Source organism: Dipteris shenzhenensis, chromosome 16 (genome assembly GCF_047967505.1).
Source record: "Dipteris shenzhenensis isolate YYH24624 ecotype China chromosome 16, Dip_SZ_1.0, whole genome shotgun sequence".
NCBI classification, from domain to species: Eukaryota; Viridiplantae; Streptophyta; class Polypodiopsida; order Gleicheniales; family Dipteridaceae; genus Dipteris; species Dipteris shenzhenensis.
Genome location: NC_141611.1, coordinates 20573403 through 20600120, shown reverse-complemented (window position 1 = coordinate 20600120; position 26718 = coordinate 20573403). Strand labels below are relative to the sequence as shown.

General features: G+C 44.7%; 1 protein-coding gene across 6 annotated transcripts in view; it reads left to right on the top strand.

Moving 5' to 3' along the window:
- The first annotated feature begins 206 nt into the window (after window positions 1–206).
- LOC147892671 (RING/U-box superfamily protein) overlaps window positions 207–26718 on the top strand; it is a 43019-nt gene continuing 16507 nt past the window's right edge. The window contains exons 1-6 of one of the 6 annotated variants that reach the window (XM_087387074.1): window positions 207–370; window positions 717–1050; window positions 19288–19582; window positions 19927–19964; window positions 20087–20128; window positions 21295–21419. In XM_087387074.1, coding sequence (XP_087243200.1) covers window positions 847–1050; window positions 19288–19582; window positions 19927–19964; window positions 20087–20128; window positions 21295–21419 — 704 coding nt within the window. In that variant the 5' untranslated portion in view covers window positions 207–370; window positions 717–846. The other 5 variants (XM_087387075.1, XM_087387076.1, XM_087387072.1 and 2 more) reach the window with 5 other exon arrangements.

Below are 26718 nucleotides of genomic sequence, written 5' to 3'. Positions count from 1 at the left end.
ACAGAAGGAAACTATAGAAAGATAAGGGTTCAAGAATAAAACAACGCCAAGAGATGGAGTCTATGAGGTAAAGCATTGAAGAACACAGCCTATGAAGACTTTCCATCAAGATTCAAAAAAAAAAAAAACAAACCATAGGTTAATCATCCTTGTGAGATTCCTTATGCTGAAACCAAGCCTCATCCAAAGTACTAGATTCCCTTAAACATGAGGACATCTAAAGGAGCTAATCATCTTTTGTGAGAACAATCTTTTTGAGGTCACCTTTGTGAGACCAGACCTGCAAAGCCACTACTATGTCTACCATCTTCTTCATCTCATCTTTGTGATCATCATCATAGCAAAGCTTTGTATTGGTCTACATGAACGTGTTCCTTTCTTTTCTTCTCCACCTGCATTCTCTCTTTTCTTGGCTGACCCCTCTTGTTCATATACTCCCCGAAGGTATTTGAAGTAGCATCAAGAATCTCAAGATCCTCGGAGCTTTCCATGATTTGGGTTTTTCTCTTCGTCCTTCATCCTGCTTTGCTTTGCTGATTTTCCGTTTGATTGTCCCTCTCTCTGTTTCCCATGCCCTCTGCTTCGTCTCGGGATTTAGTTTTTGTTTTGGGTGGTTTGCAATTTTGGGACTGGATTACCTCGCCGTTTCTGAATCAACAATGTAACATACATTTCCCTCTGCATACTTTCATCAGCTAGTTACCGTTTCTTCGCAGGTTTTGAGTTGAGCTGCGCCCCTTTTTCTTCTGAAAGTTTGGAAAATCAACAAAGCAGAGCGTCTTTTGGCTGCAGGCGATAGCTTGAGCTTGTTCGATTGCAACGAGAGAAGAAAATTGCTTTGGCGTCATGGAGAAGTCAGCTGGGTCGCCGTCGGATCGAGCAAAGCAACAGGCGCAGGCAGAGTCTCAGGGATTGCACGATGGCGAGATTGGTAATACTGAGGACTCCACCTCGCCTGATTTCGTCCCTCGGACCAGTTCAAGGCTGCCTTTTACCAGCCGGAGCCAGGTTGACGCAGATCTGGCTCTGGCTCGTGCGCTGCAGCAGCAGGTTCGTTGCTCTACTAAGTTAGCAAGCTGTTGTTCTTGAACTGCATTTTCGTTGGCCATGGCCAAAGATTCTCTTATTTAGGTTGCTGAACTGCAACAAATTTTGGAACATTCTGACCAAGGGATGATCACAAACAAGGGTCAGCGAAGAAGCATCTGTCGAATACAGGCTGGTTCTACGAATTGAGTACAGGCTGTGTTGCCTGATGGGATGATATACACTAAAAATCCTGTCAAGTTACCATTAAAAGACGGGCGCAGCAGAGCTGGAATCTCCATGCCTGAGACTTCATGGGTGCATAACATGGTTAAAGGACGTCGAGACAGAAAGAATAGAGGTCAATATTATCAGAGAGAGAATAGAAGAGCTACAGGAGCATACGTTCTATCTTGTTTGTAGAGTGGCTCAGGTCAAAGGGTTGGACTTACCTTCAGAAAGCTGAAAACAGATTACTATGGTTTTGTGTCTAGATTCCCTAAGTGTGGCTCGTTTGACCAAATAGTCTCCAGCACACTTTATTCCATTTAATTAGGATATATCAGCTTAAACTCCGCATCTGAGTAATATATTTAGACTTCATGGCTTGCCTAGATCCATTACCTCTGATAATGACTAAAAATTTATGAGTCATGTTGGACAATCTTATTTGAAAATCTCATTACTAAGCTTCAGTTTTCCACTGCTTTTGGTCCAGAAACCGATGATCAAAGTGAAGCAGCCAATAAAGTGATAGTCAGCATGCTTAGGGCCTAAGCGCATGACCAGCCTAAAGCTGTGATCCAAATAACTACCCTTACTAGAGTTCGCCTAGAACAACACCACACATCCCTCTACCAAAAAGCCCCATTTGAAATCATGTATGGTCAAACTGGCCCTGTATGAATCACACATTGGGGATAGGCTGCTTGCCTCTGACATTGCTGATATCATGTCACAAGTATTAGAACCACAAGTATTAGAACCTGTTAAGGCACATATGGAGCAAGCTTAGAAGGCTGCAGAGAAGTCTGTCAGAAAACCATTTTGGTAAGCTCATTACAGCCTAGCCAGCGCAGCAGAATGTTGCCAGAATCACTAACACTCATAGATGACATGTTACAGAGTATTGCAAACGTACACTTCTAGTATCTAGAGAAACATAATGAATGGCCAAAATACTCGGTATACATTGCATAAAACCATACAAGAAAATCACCCTAAGGTGAGCTTACACCTGCAACAAGGTGCTGAGGTATCCAGCTACAGAGGTGAGCACATGAGCTGCTCCAAAATCTGTTCTTCTGCTGCATGCCTTTGCTGCTGGCTTCAGTGGGAGCCTGGACTTTTCCAATTGCATAGTTTACAAGGGCTATAGGTGAGGGGAGCTGTCCTCCCAACCACTGGATCTGGCTGACTTGCTCTGCTGGTGCTGACCCTGTAGGCTGGCTATATAAAATCCCAGCCCTCCAGTGCTATGCCCTGTGCTGGCCTCATCAATTGCCCCAGCCATGGCACCATATTCTGTCCCCATTATGTGCCAATATGGCAGCTTTGCCTTGTGCCCACATGGCACCTGTCACACACATCCTGTGAGAAGTGGAGCGGATCTGGACAGAAATGGAGAGAGAGAGCGCGCACCACACATGAACTGAACAAGAGAGGAGAGAGACAGACCAAAAGGAATGCAAGGGATCTCAGGACAAAACCCCCAAACAGTGGGGAAAACCTCTGCTATAGATGGGCAGAGCTTCTCACAAAGAGATGCCAACCATGAGGGAAGGGGGGCCTGTATATAGGCAGCCTCCCTCTCCCTAGTCGGCCGCAATGAAGGGGCCAGCCCCCTGCTCTAGGGGCCGACCAGCCAGACAGGTGGGCCGACCCACCTCCAGCCTACAAGGGCTGCCACAATCAGTCCTATAATAAGGGGCTCCTCTATTGCCCTAAGTGAGGGCTGCCCCTGCCTCACGCTGCACCCCGATAAGGGGCTGCCAAGCAGTCCTCTAGGGGCCTCTACCCCTCCAACTACTGGCTGACCAGGCCGACTCAGGCTGCAGCCCTATGGGGTGCTGATAAAGGGGGCTGACCCCTCTGCCAAAGGCCGACCAGCAAGACAAGGTGGCCGACCTGATGGTCGGCCCACCTCCTCCACAGGGTGTCACGGGCATCCACAAGCCCATGGCCATACTAGCCAGTGCCAATGCAGACAGCCAGGTCAACTGCCATGCATGCATTCGTATAGCCATGCAGGCAGCCTTGCGTAGTCAGCAATGAGCACACAGTCAACACCACGTCATAAAAAACACACTGTTGACTTTTGGTCAACAGTGACTTTTGACCGACCTGGTCAACGGTCGGCGTTGACCAGCCACAGTTGGGCACTTCAGCCCTCAGAATACAGCAGCAAGGCTTCCCTGCAGCAGACCAGCAGGGTGCCTTGGCTTCTTCAGGGATCTAGTGAGGATTCTCCTCCTCCAGGTAGTCTAGTCTTCTAGTTTTGCAGTGAGGGTTTCAGCCCCTTCATACAGTTGTATTCAGCCCTTTGGGCATTCATTATTCAGTTGTATCTATTTCCTCTTTGGAGGTCCACGACATTCTCTCCCTCTGATTCTCTCACTCACATCCACAGCATCACTTTGTGTATTGAGTGCATCATCTTGTAGTTGCAGTTAGTATTGAGCAGGAGAGAGAGTGAGGATAGTCTATCTCTCGCTACGTTGGTATTAGAGCTTCAGTTTTCTTTCCTGAGATAGGGAGGGTCAGTTAAGGGGCAGCTCTATTGTTTTATGGTCCAGACAAGATCCAGCAAGGACACCATGAGCACTAGTGAGCAGTCCAACACAGGGGGGAATGAGGGTGCAGTGCCTCAACTGCCACCATAGAATCCTTCAGACTTTTCCATGTCTGCCATGACAGCCATGTTGCAGGCTATGAGGCAGATGCAGCAACAACAGTCCGAGGCTCTCTTCACCTGCATGACCCAGCTTCAGGAGATGCGGGAAGATCATGAGCAAGCCGCTAGAGAGCGCGAAAGGCTAGATGGAAGGCAAAAGAAGAACGCGATCGGGAGGCTCGGGAAGCAAAAGAAGAACGTGATCGGGAAGCTCGAGAAGCCGAAAGGGCAGCTCGGGAAGCACAAGACGAACGCGATCGAGAGGCTCGGGAAGCAAAGGAACTCCGGGACCGCGAGGCTTAGGAGGCCAAGGAGCTCCAAGAACATATCTCTTGAGAAGAGAAGAATGGGACCGGCTGCTTCTCATTTCTCTACTTTGATCGGCGGGGGGAGAAATGGAGAGACTTCCACCTCTGGCCAAGCCCTCCTTCCTAAGGAAGATCGGTTTCAAAGGAGAGACCTCTTTACGGTTGGACGGAGTTCGTGAAAGACCTCAGATCACGATTCCTGCCACCGCAGTACTTGGACAGGCTGCAAAGTCAGTTCTACGAGCTATGCTAGGGAGACACCGAGATGGTGAATCATTATGCCAACAAGCTCACTCAGGTGTATAAACAGTTGGAGTTGGAGGACAGTTAGAAGCTGAGCAAATTTCTCCATGGGCTGCGTATAGACATCCAGTGGTATGCCAAAAGTTTCAGGCCACGGGATTATGAGTGTGCATACGAGCTTGCTCAAAATTTTGAGCTCATGCACAAGGGTCAAGGATCCAAGCAGGTCAACAGTAAGAAGTCCCAGGATTCCACACTTGGTGATGGTGGGAATGGGCAGCAGAAGAAGAGCTGGATGGCGAAGCATAGCAATGGCTATGGTGGGTACTTGGATACAGCGATGAGCACTTTATGCCAAGGAGAACCGATGCTTCCATTGTCATGTGCCGGGCCATAATACAAAAGATTGCCCGCATTACCAAAAGCTTCTAATAGCAGGAGCCACGTCAAGTGGTTCAGCAACATCTTCAACAACCTCGGTAGTCATTGAGGAGCTTGATGAACAATAGACTACAGGGACAACCTCAGTAGTCATCGAGGAGCTTGATGAACAATAGACTACAGGGACAACCTCAGTAGTCATCCAAGAGCTTGAAGCTCAGCAGAAGAGGCAGCCTCGTCAGCTTCCCAATATGTTTTAGTATTATGGACAGGTTAGTGGTCAAAAGGTCCTTATCTTGGCAGACTCAGGTAGCTCTGAAGACATCATCTCCACCAAAGTAGCTCAAAAGGCTCAGTAGCCTCTTATGCCAACATGCAGGTAGGTTCAGCCACTCTGAAGATCTCAGGGTGGGTACACAGTCGGCCACTCAAGGTCGCACCTACTCAGGCAACGGATGTCATCTTGGGAGCACGATGATGGCACCAGCTCGAAGTCCGACTAGATTATCAGCACCAAGGCTTGGATGTCGAAATCCCAAGCCATGGGTTTAGTTCATCTATTGGAGTAAGGGTGTTCCACCTTGACCTTTGATATCAGTCATTCAAGGGGTTCGAGATCGGCGCCAGCAAGACATAGTTGTACAACAGGATACAATATTACAACAGGCAACAGGGTTACAACAAGACCAGGATGCTTCTCTCAAACCCAGTCGTCCTCTGTCCCTATCACCTATATGCACCGAGGAAACCCACATGGAGCATCAACCCACATCACATATCCTTACCAAAAGTTGGTAGATCTAGGCATTCAGTACGTGCAGATGAGGATTCATGAGTTTAGCAACCATTTGCGGATTCATGAACCAGGCATTCGGATCAGGATTTATCATTCAGGTATACCACAAACAATCACCTCTGTCACCACGATGGGAGTCTCCTTTCATACCCTAGTTCGAGTTTTAGCAGAAGGGGATGTCATGGGCATCCACAAGCCCGTGGCCATGCTAGCTGGTGCCAACACAGGCAACCAGGTCAACTGTCATGTAGGCATTTGTATAGCCATGTAGGCAGCCTTGCGTAGTTATCAATCAACACACAATCAACAGACAGTCAATGCCACATCATTGCAGGTAAAAAAGCATAGAGTTGACTTTTTGGTCAAAAGTCAACGTGCTGGCTTTTTAAACAATGTTGACTTTTTGGCCGACCTGGTCAACAATCGGTGTTGACCAGTCGACAAGGATATCCAACATCCGATGGGTATCTTGATCCACGATGGCTTCACTGTCAAGCTATGCAATTGAGGGCAAAAGTGAAGGAATCGGAGGAATTGTCATGATATGATTAGCTAGGGGTCAGTAGCTAGGGGTCAGATGGAGGGCTATAGCTGTTAGTTGGGACTCAATAGGACGTATAGATTGACATATTGGTGAGATGGCTTATTGTATGATTCATATCTTGATTATGGTTTCTGATGGAGACCTTACTGTCCTGATGGGATCATTGAATCACTAGTATGCTGAATACTTATCTCTGCAGACAAGTGGGCAGGATGAATCTACCAATAAAACATTTAAAAGGATCATAACTCTGTTAGTTAATGTGCATCGCATGCATTGGGATGAGAAGTTGCTAGTTGCACTATGGGAAAACTACATGTTCTATAAGGTGGCCACCGACTCACTCCATTCAAGTTGGCATTTGGAATGGAAGCCATTACATCACTAGATTTTGTAGTGCCGAGTATTCAAATGGTGGTTCCAGATAGGTTACTTCCACAGGAGCCCTTGGAATACCTTCTAGGGGTTTTGGAGAAATTGGATCAATTTTTTGGACTGTAAACAGTCATTTTACTGAAGTTTAAAGTGCATAAAACAGTGCTGTTTTCACTGTTACAGCAGGGACAGACATTGTGTCAAATCAAGGTACTGCTGTACTGTACTACAGAGCATCAATTAATGCATTAAGTATTGCTTTTCTGGATCTGCAGCCGGCAGGAAACAGACAGTATTTACTGTTAAGTGGGAGAAAATTGCAGGAATTAACTTTTGAGCACAACTACAAGTGCATCTGTGCACTTAGTTTGCAGGGAGTCAGGCACCCAAGTGTGGGTTATATTTCTTGCTGATTGTAATGGCTTGATCCTCGGAATCTTCTCTTCTCAATATTAAAAAGTTGCAGGGTGCTGCTAACTACCCAATGTGGAAAAAGATGGTCCTGAATGTGCTAATTCTCAGGCAGTTTCATGCTCCTATTATACACAAAGGTGTGAAGCCCACTGGCACATCTGATGATGCTTGGGCACTAGCTGATCTGTCAGCAAAGTCCATAATTGAATTGTCACTCCATGAGAGTGTTGTTTGGAATGTGGATGGTGAAAAAACAGCCTGGGGTGTGTGGAAAAAGCTACAGGACACATATGAGCAGCAGAGTGTAGCCACAAAGATATATTGGCTGCGCAAGTTCTTCAATCTGAAGATGAAGGAAGGGACCTCCATGGATGCACATCTCAATGAGTTTAATTCAATTGTCACTCAACTTGCAAATCAAAAATATGTGGTGGATGAGGAAACCAAGGGTATGGCACTCTTGATTTCTCTTCCTGAAAGTTGGGATACATTCACCACAGTTGTAACAAATGCAAACACTTTCATAAGTTTTTCAGATATCACAGGGCTGATTTTGCAAGAAGAGCAGAAGCTGAAAGCTCAAGATGCAGTAAAGCCTAACAATGCCTTAAATGCAAGGGGGAGAAGTCAGCAAAGAGGAAAATCTCAGGAAAGGGAAAAAGGGAGGAGCAAGTCCCGCTCCAACAAAGATGTTGAGTGCTACTACTGTGGCAAAGAGGGACATACTAAAAAGCAGTGCTTTAAACTGAAAAATGATAAGAGAGACAAAGCCAAAAACACCGATGCGTCAGATGCAAAAGCAATTGTACCAATAAGCAATGGCAAGAGCAGTGTGAAGATTGAAGAGCTTCATTCTACACACGGTTATGACAGTGAGGGAGAGGTTCTATTTCTCTCTACTTTGGATGCTCATTCTCTCCATGCAGGAGATTTTGCAGACATGCACTCTTGGATCATTGACTCAGGTGCCTCATTCCATGTTACACCTTACGAAGAATTGTTTGTAAGATATGCAGCAGGCAGTAATGGAGTCGTTTTTCTAGGGGATAATCATGCATGCAGTATTGTTGGTATTGGAGATGTCAGGCTTGTATTTGCTGATGGTACTCAGCTTATGCTTCACAATGTTAGGCATGTACCCGAAGTCAAGAAAAATCTGATTTCTACTGGCATGTTGGATGACGAAGGTTTGGTGACCAGCTTTGGTCATGGTTTCTGGAAGGTCACCAAAGGTGCCCTGGTTGTTGCCAGAGGCTCTAAGGTTGACACAATGTATACTCTTCATGCTAAAGTATGTAATCATGCTGATATTCATGCCACCGAGCTGCCGAATATTTCTATGTGGCATAGCCGGATGGGACATATGAGCATAAGTGGAATGGAGCAATTGGCTCGCCTTGGCTACTTACCGTCTCTTAAATTTTCTGATTTAAAGTTTTGTGAGCACTGCATATATGGTAGACAGTTACAGTGTCCTCATAAAAGGAGATTAGGACATAAAGATGCTCAACTTGAGCTTGTGCATACAGACGTGTGTGAGATGCCTAGTCCTTCACTTGGAGGTGCACGGTACTTTGTCACATTTATAGATGATTCCACAAGGAAGGTGTGGGTGTATCCTCTTCGATTGAAGAGTGATGTCTTTCGAGTGTTCCAGAAATGGCTTGCTATGGTTGAGAACCAAACAGGCAGAACACTGAAGGCTTTGCGGTCAGATAACGGTGGGGAGTATATGTCTAATGCATTCAATGCATTTTGTGATGCTAGAGGTATTAAAAGAGAACTCACTGCTCCTTACAGTCCAGCGCAAAATGGCACTGCAGAGCGTATGAATAGAACCATACAGGAAAAGTCTCGCTCTATGATGTCACATGCTGCTTTACCTCATGGATTTTGGGCTGAAGCTGTAAAAACAGCAGTACACCTCATCAATAGGTCACCAAATAAAAGACTAGATGGCATAATGCCAGAGGAGCTTTGGACAGGAAAACCTCCTTCCTATAAGCACTTGAGGGTCTTTGGCTGCACTGCGTACGTGCATATACGTAGAGAAAATCGCAGCAAGCTTGATCCTAAGTCTCTTAAATGCATTTTTCTTGGATATGGTGACAGTGGTGAGATGGGTTACCGCCTATGGGATCCTGTGAATAAGAAGCTAATACGCAGCAACGATGTCTTATTTGATGAGTCATGTATGTTTAAGGCAGCAGATAAGCCTTCTGATGCTTCAGAGGTTGACATTGATGACTCGGGACATCCTGTACAATTCAGGCAGCTGCGAATCAGCCACAACAGCAGCGTAATCAGCCAATGCATGATGCTGCAGCAGGTCCAAATGGACAGCCCGCAGTGGCGGAAGATCTACTACGTGACATGCCACCTTTAGAAGACCTCCAAGGCATAATTCTGCAGCCTGATCTACTAGAACAGCAACCTGTTTTAGGTGAGCAGCAAGTTGGACAGCAAGACCAATGGGTCCGAAGGTCCACTCGACAAATGAAACCGCCAGACAGATTTGTTCCAGGAACAGATTTTATTATGCTTACAGATTGTGGAGAACCTTCTTGTTACAAGGAAGCCGTGCAAATGCATGATAAAAGGCTATGGGAACTAGCCATGAAGTCTGAAATGGACAGTCTCCATAAAAATGGTACTTGGGAATTGGTGCAGTTGCCTAAGGGCATGAAAGTACTGCCATGCAAGTGGGTGTATAGATTGAAAGTCACACTTGGAGCTAAGCCAAGGTATAAAGCCAGGTTGGTTGCCAAGGGCTTTAAGCAGGAGTATGGTGTCGATTTTGATGAGATCTTTTCTCAAGTGGTTAAGATGACCACACTCAGGATTATACTTGCTTTGGTTGCATGTGAGAATTTGGAATTATGCCAAATGGATGTGAAGACAGCCTTTCTTCATGGTGATCTACATGAGGAGATCTACATGCAGCAGCCAGAAGGATTTGCAGTCAAGGGCAAGGAGTCACTTGTATGCAAGCTTAAAAAGAGCCTTTACGGGCTGAAATAGGCACCAAGGGAATGGTATAAGAAATTTGATGCCTTCATGAAGTCCCAAGGTTTCAGGAGAAGTGATGACGATCACTGCTTATATACCAAAAGGGCTGCAAATGGCAGCTTAATCATTCTCATTTTATATGTGGATGACATGCTTATTGCTGGTAGAGCTCGTAAGGAGCTTGATGACCTTAAGAAAAGATTGCATGAGGCCTTTGATATGAAGGACCTTGGTGATGCAAATCACATACTGGGAATGCGGATACGGAGAGACAGGGGATAGCGTTTGTTGTATTTGTCTCAGACCGAATATATTGGCAAAGTATTGCACAGGTTTCATATGGAGGGGGGGGAAACCCTTAGTTCTCCATTGCCTCCGTATGTGAAACTCAGTGCAATGGACAGCCCACACTTAGATGCTGATAGGGCTGAAATGGCCAAGATTCCGTATGCTTCAGCTTGTGGCAGTCTCATGTATGCCATGGTTGCTACCAGACCTGATATTGCGTTTGCAGTGGGAGTGGTTAGCAGGTATATGGCAAATCCAGGCAAGAAGCATTGGAATGCAGTGAAAGGTATCATGAGATACCTGAAGGGCACACAGGAGTTGTGCATATGCTTCGGCAAGCGAGATGCAAAGGTGCATGGTTATGTGGATTCAGATTTTGCTGGTCATCCCGATAACCGGAAGTCTACTACCGGTTATGTTTATACATTCACTGGAGGTGCAGTGTCATGGATGTCAAGGATGCAGCAGTGCATAGCCTTGTCTACTACGGAAGCTGAATATATTGCAGCCACAGAGGCATGCAAGGAGGCCTTATGGTTATCTCGGCTAGTGGGAGATTTCGGCATTACAGGTGATATTCCATTGTTGCATTGTGACAGTCAGAGTGCTATTCAGTTGGCACACAATCCTGTCTTTCATGCAAAGACAAAGCACATTGATGTGAAGTATCACTTCATCAGGGAGGTGATAGATGATAAGCTGATTCAGCTTGTCAAGATTCACACAGATGATAATCCAGCAGATCTGTTGACAAAAGGCTTGCCTGCAGAGCGGTTTGCACATTGCCGACAGTTGATGGGTATAGGTTGAGCCTCATTTATTTTTACTTGAGGGCATATTGCCTTTAAGTGGGAGGTTGTTGGGGTAAAGGCTCTATGGCCACCCAAGTACAGTTAGTACACTTAGTACTTTATTTGTTAAGTACACTAAGTACACCGTACTTAGTGTTGTAACCTTATCCTTTCATATAAAAGGTTGACTATGTGTTAGGGGAGGTACACACATACGTTTTTATCCCCACACTTCTTGTGTCTTATCCTGCTTGTGTGTGTCAGTGTGCTCCCTACTCTCCCTTCCACAACCCTAATGGGGAGCTATTCTTGATTGTGAAGGTATAGGCCCAAGGGAAGAGGCACATGCACTTGGCATCAAAGAAGAGATTTTTCAAAAGAGGGAAATTGGCGAATTTTTGTTTAACAAAGATTGCATGCGCGCGCGCACACACACACACACACATTAGGGATCTAGCGGGTATTGGTCATGCTACAGGAGGGTGAATATGGGTCCAAGAGACCTTAGTCTAGCTTTAGGTGGCTAAAAACGGGTTAGTAAATGGGGGGGTGCCAACCGAGCAGACAAGTACTCCACAGTTGTTTAGTGCATATGTTTTGTGACTGCTCATGGAAGCATTTTGAAGATGCACTACCCATACTGCAATTTGTTCATTTGTGTCTGGCGAAGCACAGTGTCTGCACAATAGGAACAGATACGCATTTCTTCCTCATTGGAGGGCTAAATTGTTGCGTGATGAAAACAATGTCTGAATTTCTGCAAGTATATCAATTTGGAAAGGTTTCTTAGCATTACATTTCAGGAGAACAGGAACTGCTCATGAAGGTGTGAGATTCGTACCAGTGGGCTGTTGGAGTTGCAGAGCACCGAACTTGTCAGTAAAGGGGTTAGAGTGGTTCAGAATTATTTGGACCCTTTTCTTAATGGCTTGAAAAAGCATACATAACGGTCTTGGTTGTTTCAAATGTTTCTATGCCAGAAGCATTGCTTATCTTTTACACAAATCTGGTGCACAACAATCTCCAATGTTGGAGGCTTACATTATTCACTCTCGGCATCTTTCTACCGAATCTCTACTTTTTAGATGCAGTCAACATCAGTCCAACAAGAAAATGTGGAACCCTTTAATGGGAAAGACATCAGGTAACATAGATATTTGCTGATGCCATGTCATCATTCTAGTTGTGGCTTTATAGAGATGCCTCTGAATGCCTTGTAAAAGCAATTTTTGTCTTTGATGTTACCGTATAACCATTTGATCCTCAAAACACCTTGACACGAACAAACTAGATGTGTTCATGCTCTACACCCTGGCAAACGATTGCCTTAAAAACAAAAGAACACCACTGGTTTTTGTTGGCTCTAACATCCAAGAAAGCAATCAATATTTGTTTTCACTCCCACCATACACAGGCGTGTGTTGCATGAAGTGTGACTGCAAGGTATTGTACAAGAGGTGGATCCCTCATAAGCTGGCAGAATGCAGTTGTCTGAGACAACTGTCTTTGAGACTTGAAAACTGTGACGAACAAAACAAAGATCAAGACCACTACACTATGTTTGAGAGCATATTTTTATACTATGGTCTACACCCACTGTTGGTCGCTTATGACGTTAGTGGGGATGTCATAGTAGCTAGTCCCTGCTATGCATGATGGAGTTTATGGTTTCAATCTTAAGAGTGACTATTATGAGATTGAAACTGCACTATGTGTTGTGTTTTTAGGGGATGAGTTTGGGCATGTTCCTGGATTCGTCTAGTTACATAAAGATAAAGACGAAATGCTGTTTGACATCTGGGATAGCTTATATGGCCTCTTTGTTAGAATTATAGATATAATTCAGCAGTGACCAATGTAATTTAATAAGCTAGTTAGGGGCACTTTTCCCTCTTTAAGAGCTTTTTCCCCCTAACCGCAGTTAGTTCACTAACTGTGGTTAGTGACTACTAAGGTTTTGTCACTAGGACAAACCCTTATATCTCACTCTTTCAATTGTACTCTTTACACTCTTCTATTGCAATCAAGCTATCAAGCTTTCAGCTCTCAAGCTCACTCTCTCTTGCTCTCTCTCTCACTCTCCAAAACTCTCACATTTGGTATCAGAGCAGTTTGATCCTGCTCCTTGCTCCTTCCTCGTTCAGCTCCAGCCTACAGCCCACGCTCCTGCTGCTACATCCCATCCGTACTTGCTCGAAGCAGTCAAACGACTGTCCGTACAGTCCGTACGATTGTACGGAATCTGTACCCTGCACGTACCTGCGTCATTACCATTTGCACCTGCAGTCTCGTCGACCGTACGGCTGTACAGATCGTAGGCCGTACTGCACGTGTGGCGCCGTATGCTGTATTGCGGTACCAGCCCTGCGCCATATTCCGTACATCTGTCACGTACCTACTTTCGTACAGCTCCTGCATCGTACCTGCTTCCGTACAGCTCTTGCATCGTACCTGCTTCCATACAGCAACGCAAGCAATCGTACATATATGTACATGCAGATCCATACCTGCTACCTCGATTTGCGCATTCTGTCGTACTGCAGATCCGTACATACCTGCCATCCAGCCGTACCTGTCTGTGCCGTACTTTTGTACTGCAAACCTGCATCAACCATTCCGTACAGTTGTACTGCAGGTGTATGGATTTCGTACAGGGTTTATTGTGCAGGTTTCCTTCATCTGCAGGTGATCTTTGGTAGGCACATTTTGCAGACAGCCATTGTTTGGCTCAGTTTTTGGGAGTACATTTGGGGCATCCTGTTTGTTGCAGACATTGCAATCAATTTGCAGAATCTGCTCCAGAAATTTGGGGCTTTTGATTCTACAGTACAATTTCTTGAAGAAATTTGGGGATTTTGTAATTACACTGCAATTTTGCAGTGAAATTTGGGGCTTCTGTAGACAGAGCGCAATTCTTGCAATATTTGGGACTTTTGATCAATTTGCCCCTTTCCGGTTGCAATTTTGGGCCTATTTTGGGGCTTTTGTGTTGGGAGAGCCATTTTGGAGATTTCACTTCATACTGCCTTTCTTGAAGTGTTTTGCAGCACTTTTGGCAGATTCTGGAGAGTTTTTTGATGCTTGGACAGATTTCTGACAGTGCAAGTGCAGAAATCTGAGTTGCATTTACAGCCAGTGCTTGGCTGTGTTTTTTGGGAGTTGTGCATTTCATTCCCAGTAAGGGAATTCAGTCTTGTATCTACTAAAATCTCTTTCTCAAATATGGCCCAGTAAAATCAGAATGATTTCCAATTCGGTGGTCTTTCACAGGAAGACAAGTTGGATGGTACCACCTACTCCCTCTAGAGTTTTATGGTACGCAATATTCTGATTTCTCGCAATTTATGGGATTATGTGAATGGGGGTGAGATCCGACCAGCAGGTATGGCACCTAATACCCCTCCTCAGCAAGGAGGTGGAAGAGGTCGTGCACAGGGTGCAGCTGCAGAACAAGTTGTTGGTGCAGCTATAGCCACTACTCCAGAGGAGAAGAGATGGGATTCACGGGATGCCTTAGCTTTGACATGCATCTCTCTTTCAGTGAAAAGATTTATCATTCCACATATCCGATCGTGTAAGACCTCGAAGGCAGCGTGGGATATCTTAGAAAGCATGTATGCAGCCCGGAATGATGCAAGGGTATCTTTCTTGAAAAGAGAGTTAAGTAATACACATATGGAAGAGGGTGACTCCATGTCAGTCCACCTCACAAAGCTACAGGATCTCAGAGAGAAATTATTGAACATTGATGAGATTATTCCTGATTCAGAGATGATTACCACCACTCTGAATTCTCTTCCTGAGTCTTATCTCAGCTTTCATACCTCGCTGAACTTATCATTGAGGGGGGGTGCAAATCCTCTCACTTTTCATGAGTTGATAGGACTTCTGCTTCAGGAAGAGCAAGACCAGGAAAAACTTGGCTTCACGTGCAGATGAACAAGCTATGCTCTCAAAGTTCAAGTCAAAAACAAAGGGACAGGCAAAGACATTAGTAAATCAGCCTTCCAGTGGGTCAGGACAGCCTTCACAAAAGGCTAAAAATGATGCAAGTAAGCCCAAGAAGAAGGGTTTTTGTCATTACTGCAAAAAGCCAGGTCATCACATTGCAGAATGCAGGAAAAGGCTTGCAAAAGAGAAGAAAAACAGCTCCGGTATGGCTGTTTCAGATTCAGCTCCTCATGCATCTAACCGTGGGGATGCTGCAGCCAACTTTGTTGGACAGGATTATGCCTTTTTATCTTGCATTTCAGATTCTAGGCTGGCTGCTCCAGATGCTCGGGATAGTACAGCCACTTGTAATGATGATACATATGCATTTTTGACTTTGCAGTTATGACACCTCTACGGATGTATCTGCTTTCAGTGTCAATGAAACAGTGAACACTTGGTATTTTGACAGCGGTGCATCCAAGCATATCACTTCTAGGAAGTGTCTTTTTACTTCCTTGAATCCACCTCCCGTTGGTAAGAAAGTCACTTGTGCCAATAACTCATCATATTCAGTACGTGACACAGGAGAAGTTGAGCTTACTGCCATTGATGGCTTAGTTTTCAGACTTTCAGATGTCTTATATGTGCCTGGTATCACCAAGAATCTTCTTTCAGTGTCCACTCTTAACAGAGCTAGATTTCAGGTCATCTTTGAGGATGACAAATGTGCTGTCCGAGACAGGGAAAATGATTATGCCTTAAGATTATCTGGTACTTTGCTGCGTGGGCTTTTTCAGCTTGATCTTTTTGAGAAAAGAGCAGCCCATGCTCTTGCAGTTTCTACCCCTACTGCTGCCATGCAGAGTGCAGAATTATGGCATGCCCGATATGGCCACATGCATTATAACAGCTTGATGACACTTCAGAAGCACTCTATGGTTGATGCATTGCCACCTCTTGAGATACCTCCTCCACATGCCTGTGAAGGGTGCATTTTAGGCAAGATGCATAGATTCCCCTTCAAAAATGATGGTTCAGTTAAAGCTGTCCGCAAATTACAGCTTATACACAGTGATGTCTGTGGTCCCATGAGGACTCCATCATTGGGTGGTCATCTCTACGTTGTTACCTTTATTGATGATTACTCCAATTTCACTTGGGTCTTTGGGCTGAAGCGCAAATCAGAAGTGTTCATGGTGTTTAAACACTTTTCAGCCATGGTTGAAAATGAAACCGGACTCAAGATACAGACATTGCGCACAGATAGAGGTGGGGAATACTTGTCTGCAGATTTTGATGCTTTTCTGAAAGGCAAGGGTATTGTGCATCAGCTCACAGTGAGGCTGACCCCTCAGCAAAATGGCAAAGCTGAGAGGAAAAATAGAACTCTTATGGAGATGGACAAATGTATGCTGAAAAGCAAACACATGCCTCACAAATTCTGGCTTGAAGGTCTGATGTGTGCCAACTACATTTTAAATCGGGCTTCCACTAAGGCTTTGAAAACAAAAACTCCCTATGAGGTCTGGAATGGGAGAAAGCCTTCAGTGGATCATTTCCGAGTCTTTGGATGCCTTGCATTTGCTCATGTGCCAGTTGAATTTAGGCACAAGTTGTCAAATAAGGCAATTAAGTGCATATTTGTTGGGTACAGTGCAGAAAGCAAGGGGTACCGTCTCTACAATCCTGCTACACACAAGATCATTGTCAGTAGAGATGTGATATTTGCAGAAAATTCAGCTCACATTCAGGCTGAATTTCATATGCCTTCTTCTTCAGAGGATGTTTTTGAGGGGTTGCTACCCATTGCCTTGGGTTGTCCTGCTGATATTTCTGATGCAAATCAGAATTTACAGCCACCTCCTGATGCTTTAGTTCAGCCACAGGATGTCTTGCCACCTCCACAGGCAGTGGAACAGGTGGTGCAGCAAGAAATTGTAGACATACATGGAAGGTGCTAATTCAGTGGAATCAGCATATGCAGGTACTCTTCTTGATGATGAGGAGCGTGCAACATTTGAAGAACAAAGGACAATGTGCATTGGATGAATGCCATGCACTCTGAGTTGCAGTCCATTGAAAAAAATCAGACTTGGGATGTTGTAGACTTGCCACCAGGTAAACATGCCATTGGCACACGATGGGTTTTCAAGGTCAAACGGAAGCCAGATGGCTCCATTGATAGATACAAGGCAAGGCTGGTTGCTAAAGGCTATGCTCAGAAAAAGGGCATAGATTATGAGGAGACAATTGCTCCTACATCCCGGATGACCACCATCCGATCTGTTATTGCAATGGCTGCACATTTTGAGTGGAATGTTCATCAGTTGGACATAAAAACAGCCTTCTTAAATGGAGACTTGCTGGAAGAGGTGTATGTCAAACAACCTCCAGGCTTTGAAATTACAGCCAATGCACTTCAGGTATGCAAGCTAAACAAAGCTTTGTATGGGCTGAAACAGGCCCCTCGTGCATGGTATGCCAAGATTCATGCCTTTTTGACCAGCAAGGGGCTGCACAATAGTCCTACTGAGAGCACCCTCTACATCAAGATGGATGGGGGGGAAATTTTAGTCATCCTTCTTTATGTCGATGACTTACTGCTCACAGGGTCCAATGAAGATAAAATTGCAGATTTCAAAGCTGATTTGCAGACCACCTTTGACATGTCAGATTTGGGGCTGCTTCACTTTTATTTGGGGATCCAGTTCTCTCAAGAGAGACGTGGCAGTGTTATGTCTCAGTCCAAGTATGTGCAGAAACTATTGGACAGATTTAACATGCATGATTGTAAGCCCATAGCCACTCCCATGGAGCCGGGGCTGAAACTCACAATGCATGATGCAGGAGAATCAGTTGATGCCACATCTTACAGTCAGGCTGTTGGATGCCTCATATATCTCTGTAACACTAGACCTGATATTCAGTTTGCAGTATTTTAGGTGAGCAGGTATATGCACAGCCCAAAAACTATGCATTGGCAGGCAGTTAAGCGCATCTTCTGTTATTTGCAGGGCACGAAGTCTTTTGGCTTGTTATTTCCCAGGGGGGGTTACTTGCAGATGCATGCCTACAGTGATTCAGATTGGGCTGGTGATTATGACACTAGGCAGTCCACTAGTGGCAATTGTTTCTTTTTGGGTAAATCTTGCATATTCTGGCTGAGCAAGAAACAATCTACAGTGGCTACCTCATCATGTGAAGCTGAGTACAGGGCAGCTTTCACAGCAACAGTTGAATGTGTCTGGCTACGATGTCTATTTGCTGATCTTCATCTGTCTTTGGAGGGTCCTTCTCCAATTCTCACTGATAGTCAGAGTGCCATTGCAGTGGTAAAGAATCCAGTGTTTCATGCTCGCACGAAGCACATTGAGGTTCACTATCACTACGTCAGAGAGAAGTTGCATGCAGGAGAGATCGGTATGATCTTTGTGTCCACACATGACAACGTTGCAGATATTTTCACCAAAGCACTACCACGTGAAAAGTTTGAGGCATTTCGCAGTGCCCTGAACTTATATCCGTTTGGTAATTGATCAGCCTTGTACATGACATTGGCACTGCAGGGGGGTGTTAGAATTATAGATATAATTCAGCAGTGACCAATGTAATTTAATAAGCTAGTTAGGAGCACTTTTCCCTCTTTAAGAGGTTTTTCCCCCTAACCGCAGTTAGTTCACTAACTATGGTTAGTGACTACTAAGGTTTTGTCACTAGGACAAAACCTTATCTCTCACTCTTTCGGTTGTACTCTTTACACTCTTCTATTGCAATCAAGCTATCAAGCTTTCAGCTCTCAAGCTCACTCTCTCTTGCTCTCTCTCTCACTCTCCAAAACTCTCACACTCTTTGTGTTGATGCCGTCCAGCTCTGCTTATAAAAGGCCATATGTAATCAAGGGACTTCTGTAATGGGATATTTAGCTGGTATGATTGAAGCTTTGAAATAGGGGCAATTGTGCATTTCCATCTTTGTCAATTTGCAGAAATAGGACAACAATGTGAATTCGTATTGTTGCTATTTTGCAACTCTTTTAAAAGGTAGGAAATAGTCAGAATCTACCTAAGTACAGAATTAGAAGGCATATAGAATATGATAAGTGATGATATTATGAATGCCGATGTTGAGCATACATGGATGCTTTGAAGGTAACTCTTTTTATTGCTTGCATTATGTTTCATATTGTGTTTCTTGAATACAAGCAATGAGGACACAGAATGAATGTAACTGTACAATGTTTGCAAAGTGAGAGGATGCCTAACCAGCTCAGCTCCAATTTATTTCAGGAACGGGCATACATGTTATTACATATGAATAATGAAGGAAGTGAATATGATACATCTGGCAGTGGAAGCTGTGACTATGAGGAGTATGGTAATGATGGGGATGATGAAGATGATGCAGCTGAGTTGCCTCCAGAGCAGCCAACTCTTGAGCTAGGTCTTTCTCTCAGCAGTCAAGAGGAGGAGGATATTGACGGAGGACTCTATGAGAATGATGAAGCCTTTGCTAGAGCCTTACAAGAGACTGAAGATCGGGAGGCAACTGCTCAAATGATGGCCCTTACTGGCATTCATGAATGTATGTGCAGATTCTGCTGGTAATCCAATTGGAAAAGCTCTCAGTTTGTGTGAAGCTCAGATCAATATCTTTAGTTATGCCAGTTGCGAGTCTTCTATCGTTTGTTTCATTTTCAGCTGTACTGTCAGTTTTTAAAACCATCAATAGTGAAAGCATCTGTCTACCTACTTGTGCATGAACTCTCTCTCTCTCTCTCTCTCTCTCTCTCTCTCGTCCCCCCTATCATGAGCACCCTTGCCTGTAGGCTCCTTCACAGTGAACTCACGGATGCTCTCCTTCTCTGTGCTCTTCAGTTTTCTACCGTTTCTTGAAGATTCTAACATGAATTTCTCTTTTCTATGTAGTTGAAGGTGATAACGAAGATGAGAGCAATGACTCACAAGTTAGCTTTCTTGCCCTTTTGGTGTGGTCTACGTCATGCTTGCATAATTTTGAATAAATCTTCAGTGATTTGGATCTTTGCCACTACGGTTCTCTCTTATTTTTTTCTGTTTTGTTATGCAGGATGCTTGGCAGGATGTAGATCCAGACAACATGTCTTATGAAGTAAGTTCAATCATAAACGTTTGAAGGAAACTCTACTATTATCATTCCTTTATTTGAAAGATTGTTCGATACAATCAATAGGCATATTTTGTCAGTATGTAAAGCGTTTTGTCTGTATGAACAGATGAAGTTTATTACTTTTTAAGGATCCTTTTTTTTGGGGGGTTTTTATTAAAAGGATCCTTAAAACAGAAGCAACTTGGGTATGTAAGAGGGTTGAAACGATTAAACTCTCTTTTGAGAGTATTGTCAGAGGAGACTTTTAATGATGTTTTGTGTACAATTATCCATCAAGAGAGACAGGATCAAGCTACAAAAGTTTGTAATTTTGGAATGAAGGAGGTGTTAATCAAACTTATATTGTGAAGGGGAAGAGGAAAGTGGGCAATGAAATGGTGTGAAAATGGGTGATAACTGTTATGGCTGTGCCAACGTTTCCTTTTCATTAAAGAAAGGGTGGTACCAGCCCTCATGGTGGGTGTCATCTGTTATTTTCGAGAATGTATATTTTGGGCATACCTATGAAGTAAATATGGGTTAGCCTTTCTTTTTGTTGATATGGGAAAAGTTATGAAATTTTATCTTGTAAAGTTTTGTTCCAGGTGTGGTCTGCTGATATTGTGTTCAATATTTTCTATTCGTGGCCCTATTAGCTATGATGTCTAAGCTATTTTGGTAAGAACCGGTAGCTTGGTAGCCTTCTAGTCTTTGTCATGGCTGAGCCTGACATAGAAACTTATATAAGGGCCTTTGTATAGATGAATGCTTGAGTGTTGTGGCTGTGATGTGTATGTGTGAGCATATATTTACACTATCATCTTACTGCTGCTGCTGGGTGCTGGTGACATCAGTGGGATGTCATAATAGCTAGTGCCTGCTCTGCATGATGGAGTTCATGGTTCTAACCTTGTGGGTGTCTGTTGTGAGGTTGAAATTGCACTATTTGTGTTTTAGAAGACGGTTTTGGGCATGTTCCTGGATGCATCTCTCTATCTCTCTTTACACACACACACGCGCGTGCACACATTTTTTCTCTCTCTTTTTACACACACATGCATGCACACACGTATCATGCCTATATTGTATGCTGTGTAGGTGCTATAGTATGTTTTGTATTTATTTTGGCATGCAAATCATTTGATCCTTTAAACCAACATTGAATATAGGAACTAGTGGCATTGGGAGAAGCAGTTGGAACACATAGCAGGGGGCTTACCCTGGATGCTATTGCTGCCTTGCCTTTTTCAAAATATGCTCAAGAAAATGGAGCGAGTGCTAGTACCAGTGATCCGTAAGTTACTCTGGGATAACATTTTAACAAACATCAATTTGCTTTTAGTATTACTTAGGTGTTCAAATAATCTTTCATGTTGATTTGCACTCAATTTTAATAAAAAACTCTGGCCTTGTGCAATGAGCATTGCTACTCCTATGAATTGGATTATGTGTTGCTTCATGCAAATTATATGTTTGACTTTTCAATTGCTATCCTTGCTGCCTTTCTTTCTGCCAAGCATGGACCTTGTTTATGAATGTTAGTGGCATCAAAGTCTTTATTGATCTTTAGGAGCATAATGTTAGGAAAGAATGAGTTGTCAGTCATATAGGGGAGGTTGTTATTGGCCATGAGGTGACCTTTACATAATGTTGCCCTCTATATGGATGAGAGTGTTAGAAATGCATATAATGTGATACAAAATGCAAATAAATGAGTTTATGGTTGAAAAAATGAAGCACACATGCATCCTTGAAGTGTGCAAGCTATCAATGAGCCCAATATGGTGAATGGATGCAAGCACACCAGGAGTCTCTTGTGGAAACCGTAAAAAGGCCCTACCCTAATGTGGGAACACTACTGTAGCCATGTAGGAAACATAAATTTGAAAATGGGCTATTTAGTGTTTAGTTCCTAACCACTAGAGTTTAGAACAACTTATTGATTCCTACCCATTGTTGGCAAATAGTCATACTCTCAAGAAGCTCAGTACAGGAAAACCAAATTACCCTGGCCCCCCTCTCCTACTCCTGAATAAGACCCTATATTGCCATATTTCTGTGAACTCTTTTAACTTTACAGAGTCGTCTCTTGTGACACCTTTGGTAAACAGCTTCGATGAAGTGAAAATCTCTTCAGTATGCTTGGTTATGCCATGAAAGATGGGATTCTTGATTTTAAGGATGCAATCTTGACTGTTGTACCAGTAAGGTTATGCAAGTTGATGGAACTAGAAGCTTCTGAATAGCTGCCCTGTACTTGACCTCACTGATGCAAGAAATCAAAGGCTAAGCTAATGGGGAAAAAATTACCCAAGGGATAATGCCATTGACTGCTAGAACTGAAAACAGCTCATTGATTCCAAACAATTCCCCTCACCCCCATTGCGCTAACCACAGTGGTAGCTCCTCTGCTCCACAGCTCTTGTTCCATTAGTCACAAAAGCCACATAAGCAATGTATTCTCTTTGCATTGTCGATACTACTTGGGCATTTGAGAATTTGATTTTGGAGTACCAGACTGCAGTCGAATCTGAAAATGGAAGGCATACTTTACTGTTATATGGGCCCTGGCTTCTGCTCACTTGGAGCTTGAGAATCGAGATGCTGTAAGCTTGTAGAGGCTGCGGCTGTTTCTATCGCATTTGTTCTGTAAAAACTCTAACCTTATCTTCACAAGAGAGGTAAGAGAAATTAGGTGGTCATTCAATTCTTGGTGAAAAGAACATTTTTTATATGCTGTGTGCATAACGGTACATGTCCCTGATCCTCTATGGTATGAGTGACTTTGCCACAAGCTGGAAATGTCTCCGGGTAGCATACACCTGACTACCCTGCAGTGGAGTTGGTTACACTGTTTCAGAGCCTGCTCCTCTCAAGCTGTGCGCACAAGTAGAGAAAGAGACATTCTCAGATCTAGAACTATACACAGCACAATAGGCTGAAAAAGAATGTCGTTATCATGCCCCACAGAATGATCAAACTACAAAACTGTCCCAAACAGGACCCCACATAGGCAACCTACTACTGGCCTGCCAACAGCCCTATCGCTGTACTGAACTGGCACAGAAGTATGCTTCTACACCTGCTGGCCTCCATAAGCTTCAGTGGGTGACTAAGGGAAATGCCAAAAAACTCCTATTTATAGGTCCGTCTGCCACCCTCCCAGATTGACCGACTGGCCCTGGAAACTATACCTGACTTGGTCCATAAACGGCCCACTCGATCAGCAAGATGGCTGACCTTATCTTAGACATGCATAATGCCAGCCAGATCAAGGGCAGGTCTGCCCCACATAGTATACATAATCGCTCTCCAGGCATGAGGTTAGCCAAGCACTGAACTACATCCATGGCTACATACCCCAGTCCAAGTGTTAGGTCAGACTTGCTCTAGGTCCCGGTATCTCATGGTCCATCCCAAGGGGATGGCCACAAAGTAGAGTTGTGGTACATTGTTTGGATCTAACTACTAGCTCATATGACCTTGGGTCTTATGTGGAGGCAAAGTGGAAGCCCCAAGACAGCCGAGTGCAGGATTCAACTACTCTGATTGTGCCCGCGCCTTTTTCAGGGCTGCAAGATAACCACTGTCATCTCCAGAGCCAAAGGATATGTATTTGGAATCTCTACATAGTTCTAGTTTCCTAGCCTCTAGAACTCCCTCTGCAAAGGTTGCCCAGGACAAACCTTTGAAGGGTCCTGATAGCTTTGATAGCTTGAAACGGGGGGGGGGAGAGGGGGGGGAGGAGCGGATGCTTGGGTACTCTTGGGCCTCTACCGCTGGGGGGATCCTCTAGAAGATCGAAGGAGGACTCATCCTTAGGAGTTCGGGGTCGACCTGAGGGGGCGCTCCCTTAGAGCTCCCCCTGGGAGTGGGAAGCTAACTCACGCTTTGCTCGTGCTTCTCTTTGAGTCTAGCACGCTGCCTATGATTCTTCAAGGCCTGCTTGATTGGTTTCTTTTCCACCTTGGTCCACTTCCCGTCGGATGGCTCCATCCAAGGGGTCTGGGACTCTTGCTGCTGCTGCTGTTGATGCTGCCCCCAAGGACATTGAGTCCTATTTTCCTGGGGCTTCCTTTGCTGTCTTTGTTGATCCTGCGGATTTTTTTTTGGGGGGGGGGAGACGGGTCCGTCTGTCCTCGGGGGCAATCACGAGTGAGATGGCCCACCTGACGACTTTGCAAGCATTGCCCTAGTAATCATGAGACCTCGATCTTCTGTTTGAGCTCACCTCCATCAAGGGTCTTGAGGTAGATTTCCTCCAAAAGGGACTCTGGGCTCTCGACAACCAATCTGAGTTTAGGAACCCACCATCTACCACGACCACCCGAGCGTGTGAGTCCCACAATTCTGCCCACCATTGCCTTATCCTTGAGAGACTGAACTTGTAATTTCACTTGTGGTTTGTCCTGAGGAGAACCTTGACAGTAGGGGAAGTCAAAGGTGCTGCCATAAAAGCCCTTCTTGCTAGACAAAGGTATCCACCAAGCTGCTTTTCAAAACTAAAAACAAAGAACATTGCGCTGCAAAAAGGGAGGAAGAGGCGGGAAAAGGAAGGAAAAGGTGGAAAAGAGCAAGGATAATGATCCCCACTAAAAGACCAGCCAAGAGCTCAAGTAGAGGGCTGCTTGAAGCTTGAAGGATTGGCAAAGGACAGAAAAACCAAGGGCCAGTGAGCCACTGAAAGAGCCTTCAACAATAGGCTGGAAAAACAGTCCCGCGAGCTTGAAGAGAGAGCTAGGAGGCTGTAGATGCCCACTAATAACCAAGAGCTGCTCCTAGTGCTCAACCAAAAAGGAACTCCAAGAAGGAGGGCCAAAGTCAAGCAGGCTGGGAACTCTTGGGACATACCAACAGTTCCAGGTGACCCGGGACAGTCTCGGGTCCCTGGAAGCAATGGAAACACCCACCATTGACTTCCAAAGAGAAACCCGAAGGCTAGGGGCTGCTTGAGCTGAGCTGCGAGCAAGAAACGTACTCAAAAGCTTGCTACAAGCTGACCAACAGCTGGCGAAACTGTCTGGAGACCAAATGGTGAAATACGAGCAGCAGGAGAACTCTCAGGAACAGTTGCGAAAGGGGGAACTCTGAGAAGCTCTTCCTGGAACGGGCTTTTGAGCCTGCTCAATGCTGAGAAGGGTCCATGCGACCTGGTAGAAAGCTAGAGGGAGCTCCAAAGGCAGCGCAATCTTCATGACGAGCTTCGGGAACCAAAAAGACTGCTGCACAATCTGCAAAACAGGTTGCTGATGGACAAAGGGGGCAACAAAGAGCTGGAAACAGAGGCGAATGAGGGCAGTGAGGAAGGGTGTAGGGAAGGGGAGGCGGAAAGAATGAAAAGGGCAAGAAGTGCGGGGGGGGGGGGGAGAAAGGCACGCGAGGGGAAGCAGGGAGCTTGAAATAATGGGTCCAGAGCCTTCTAGTTGTCTTGGACCCCAGTCATCAAAGACCTTGACAACTTAATCCTTGACCGAACCTCTTAACACAACGTAACACTCAAATATCTACATTTATATACATTACCATTGGTCTCTCTAAGGACTTTCTGTCACCGATGCATCCGAGGTCATTCTACATTCTGAATATTCTTTCCCTTTTGAGGCATCACCGCCCTCGATGATGGAACATGGGAATGCTCTTAGTGTCTGGTAAACGGATTCCTAGGTAGCCTCAGATAGAGGAAGACCATCCAAGCAACCAGCACCATAGGTAACCGTTGGTATATTCTGGTTTTGCAAAATCATCTCTTGTCGGTCTTGGATTCTTGTTGGCTTGTGTGTTGCATTTTCCTTTGGTTTCTGTAACATAACAACTCCATCAATTAATGAGTGAGTTGGTTGCAAAAATCGTTAACAAAGACGCATGAAACACTGGATGCACCTTGCAACCTATGGTGATTCTAACCGGTAGGCTACTTGGGCTATTCTCTTTAGAATTAATGATGGCCCATGATATCCGAGTGATAGCTTCATGCATTGTCCTGTAGCCAAGGACTTAGCATGGTAAGGGATCTTGAGAAAAACGTTCTCTCCTTCGAATTCTTTGAGAGTTTTGTTCTCGTCTGCATAAATCTTAGCCCTATCCATCGTTTGACGTAGCCAGTTTGAACATTCTCTATAATCCATGGCACTCGGGACTTTTTGCGGAATCCCCATTGTCGTGGGATTAGCTGGTCTAAATCCATGTCAGGAAACGTATGCTCTTAGCATATCTTCGAGCATTTGGTTGATTCTTTCCATCAGACCATCTGTTTCAAGATGAACTCCCCTACTCATTCCCAACTTAGTCCTTGCTAGAAAAACCTATACCCTTGGCTAGTTTCTTCATGCAGTTGGAAATAGTAGATGGTTAAGGTGTGTGCAACGGAAGAATCTTAGAGAGGGGAAGGGAATGTTTGGAAAGGTCACCTCCCCATCTGTAAGCCCCCATATGAGGAGAGCATGGGGGAGGTAGACGACGGGGGGGATATTGGGGCTGCCACATGGGCAGCACATGAGCTGCCATGTGGGCAGCACACAGAAAAGGCAGAGGCTGCCACATGGGCAGCACACAGGCTGCCACGTGTTCAGCTATCAAGATAGGGTGTCCCAGGA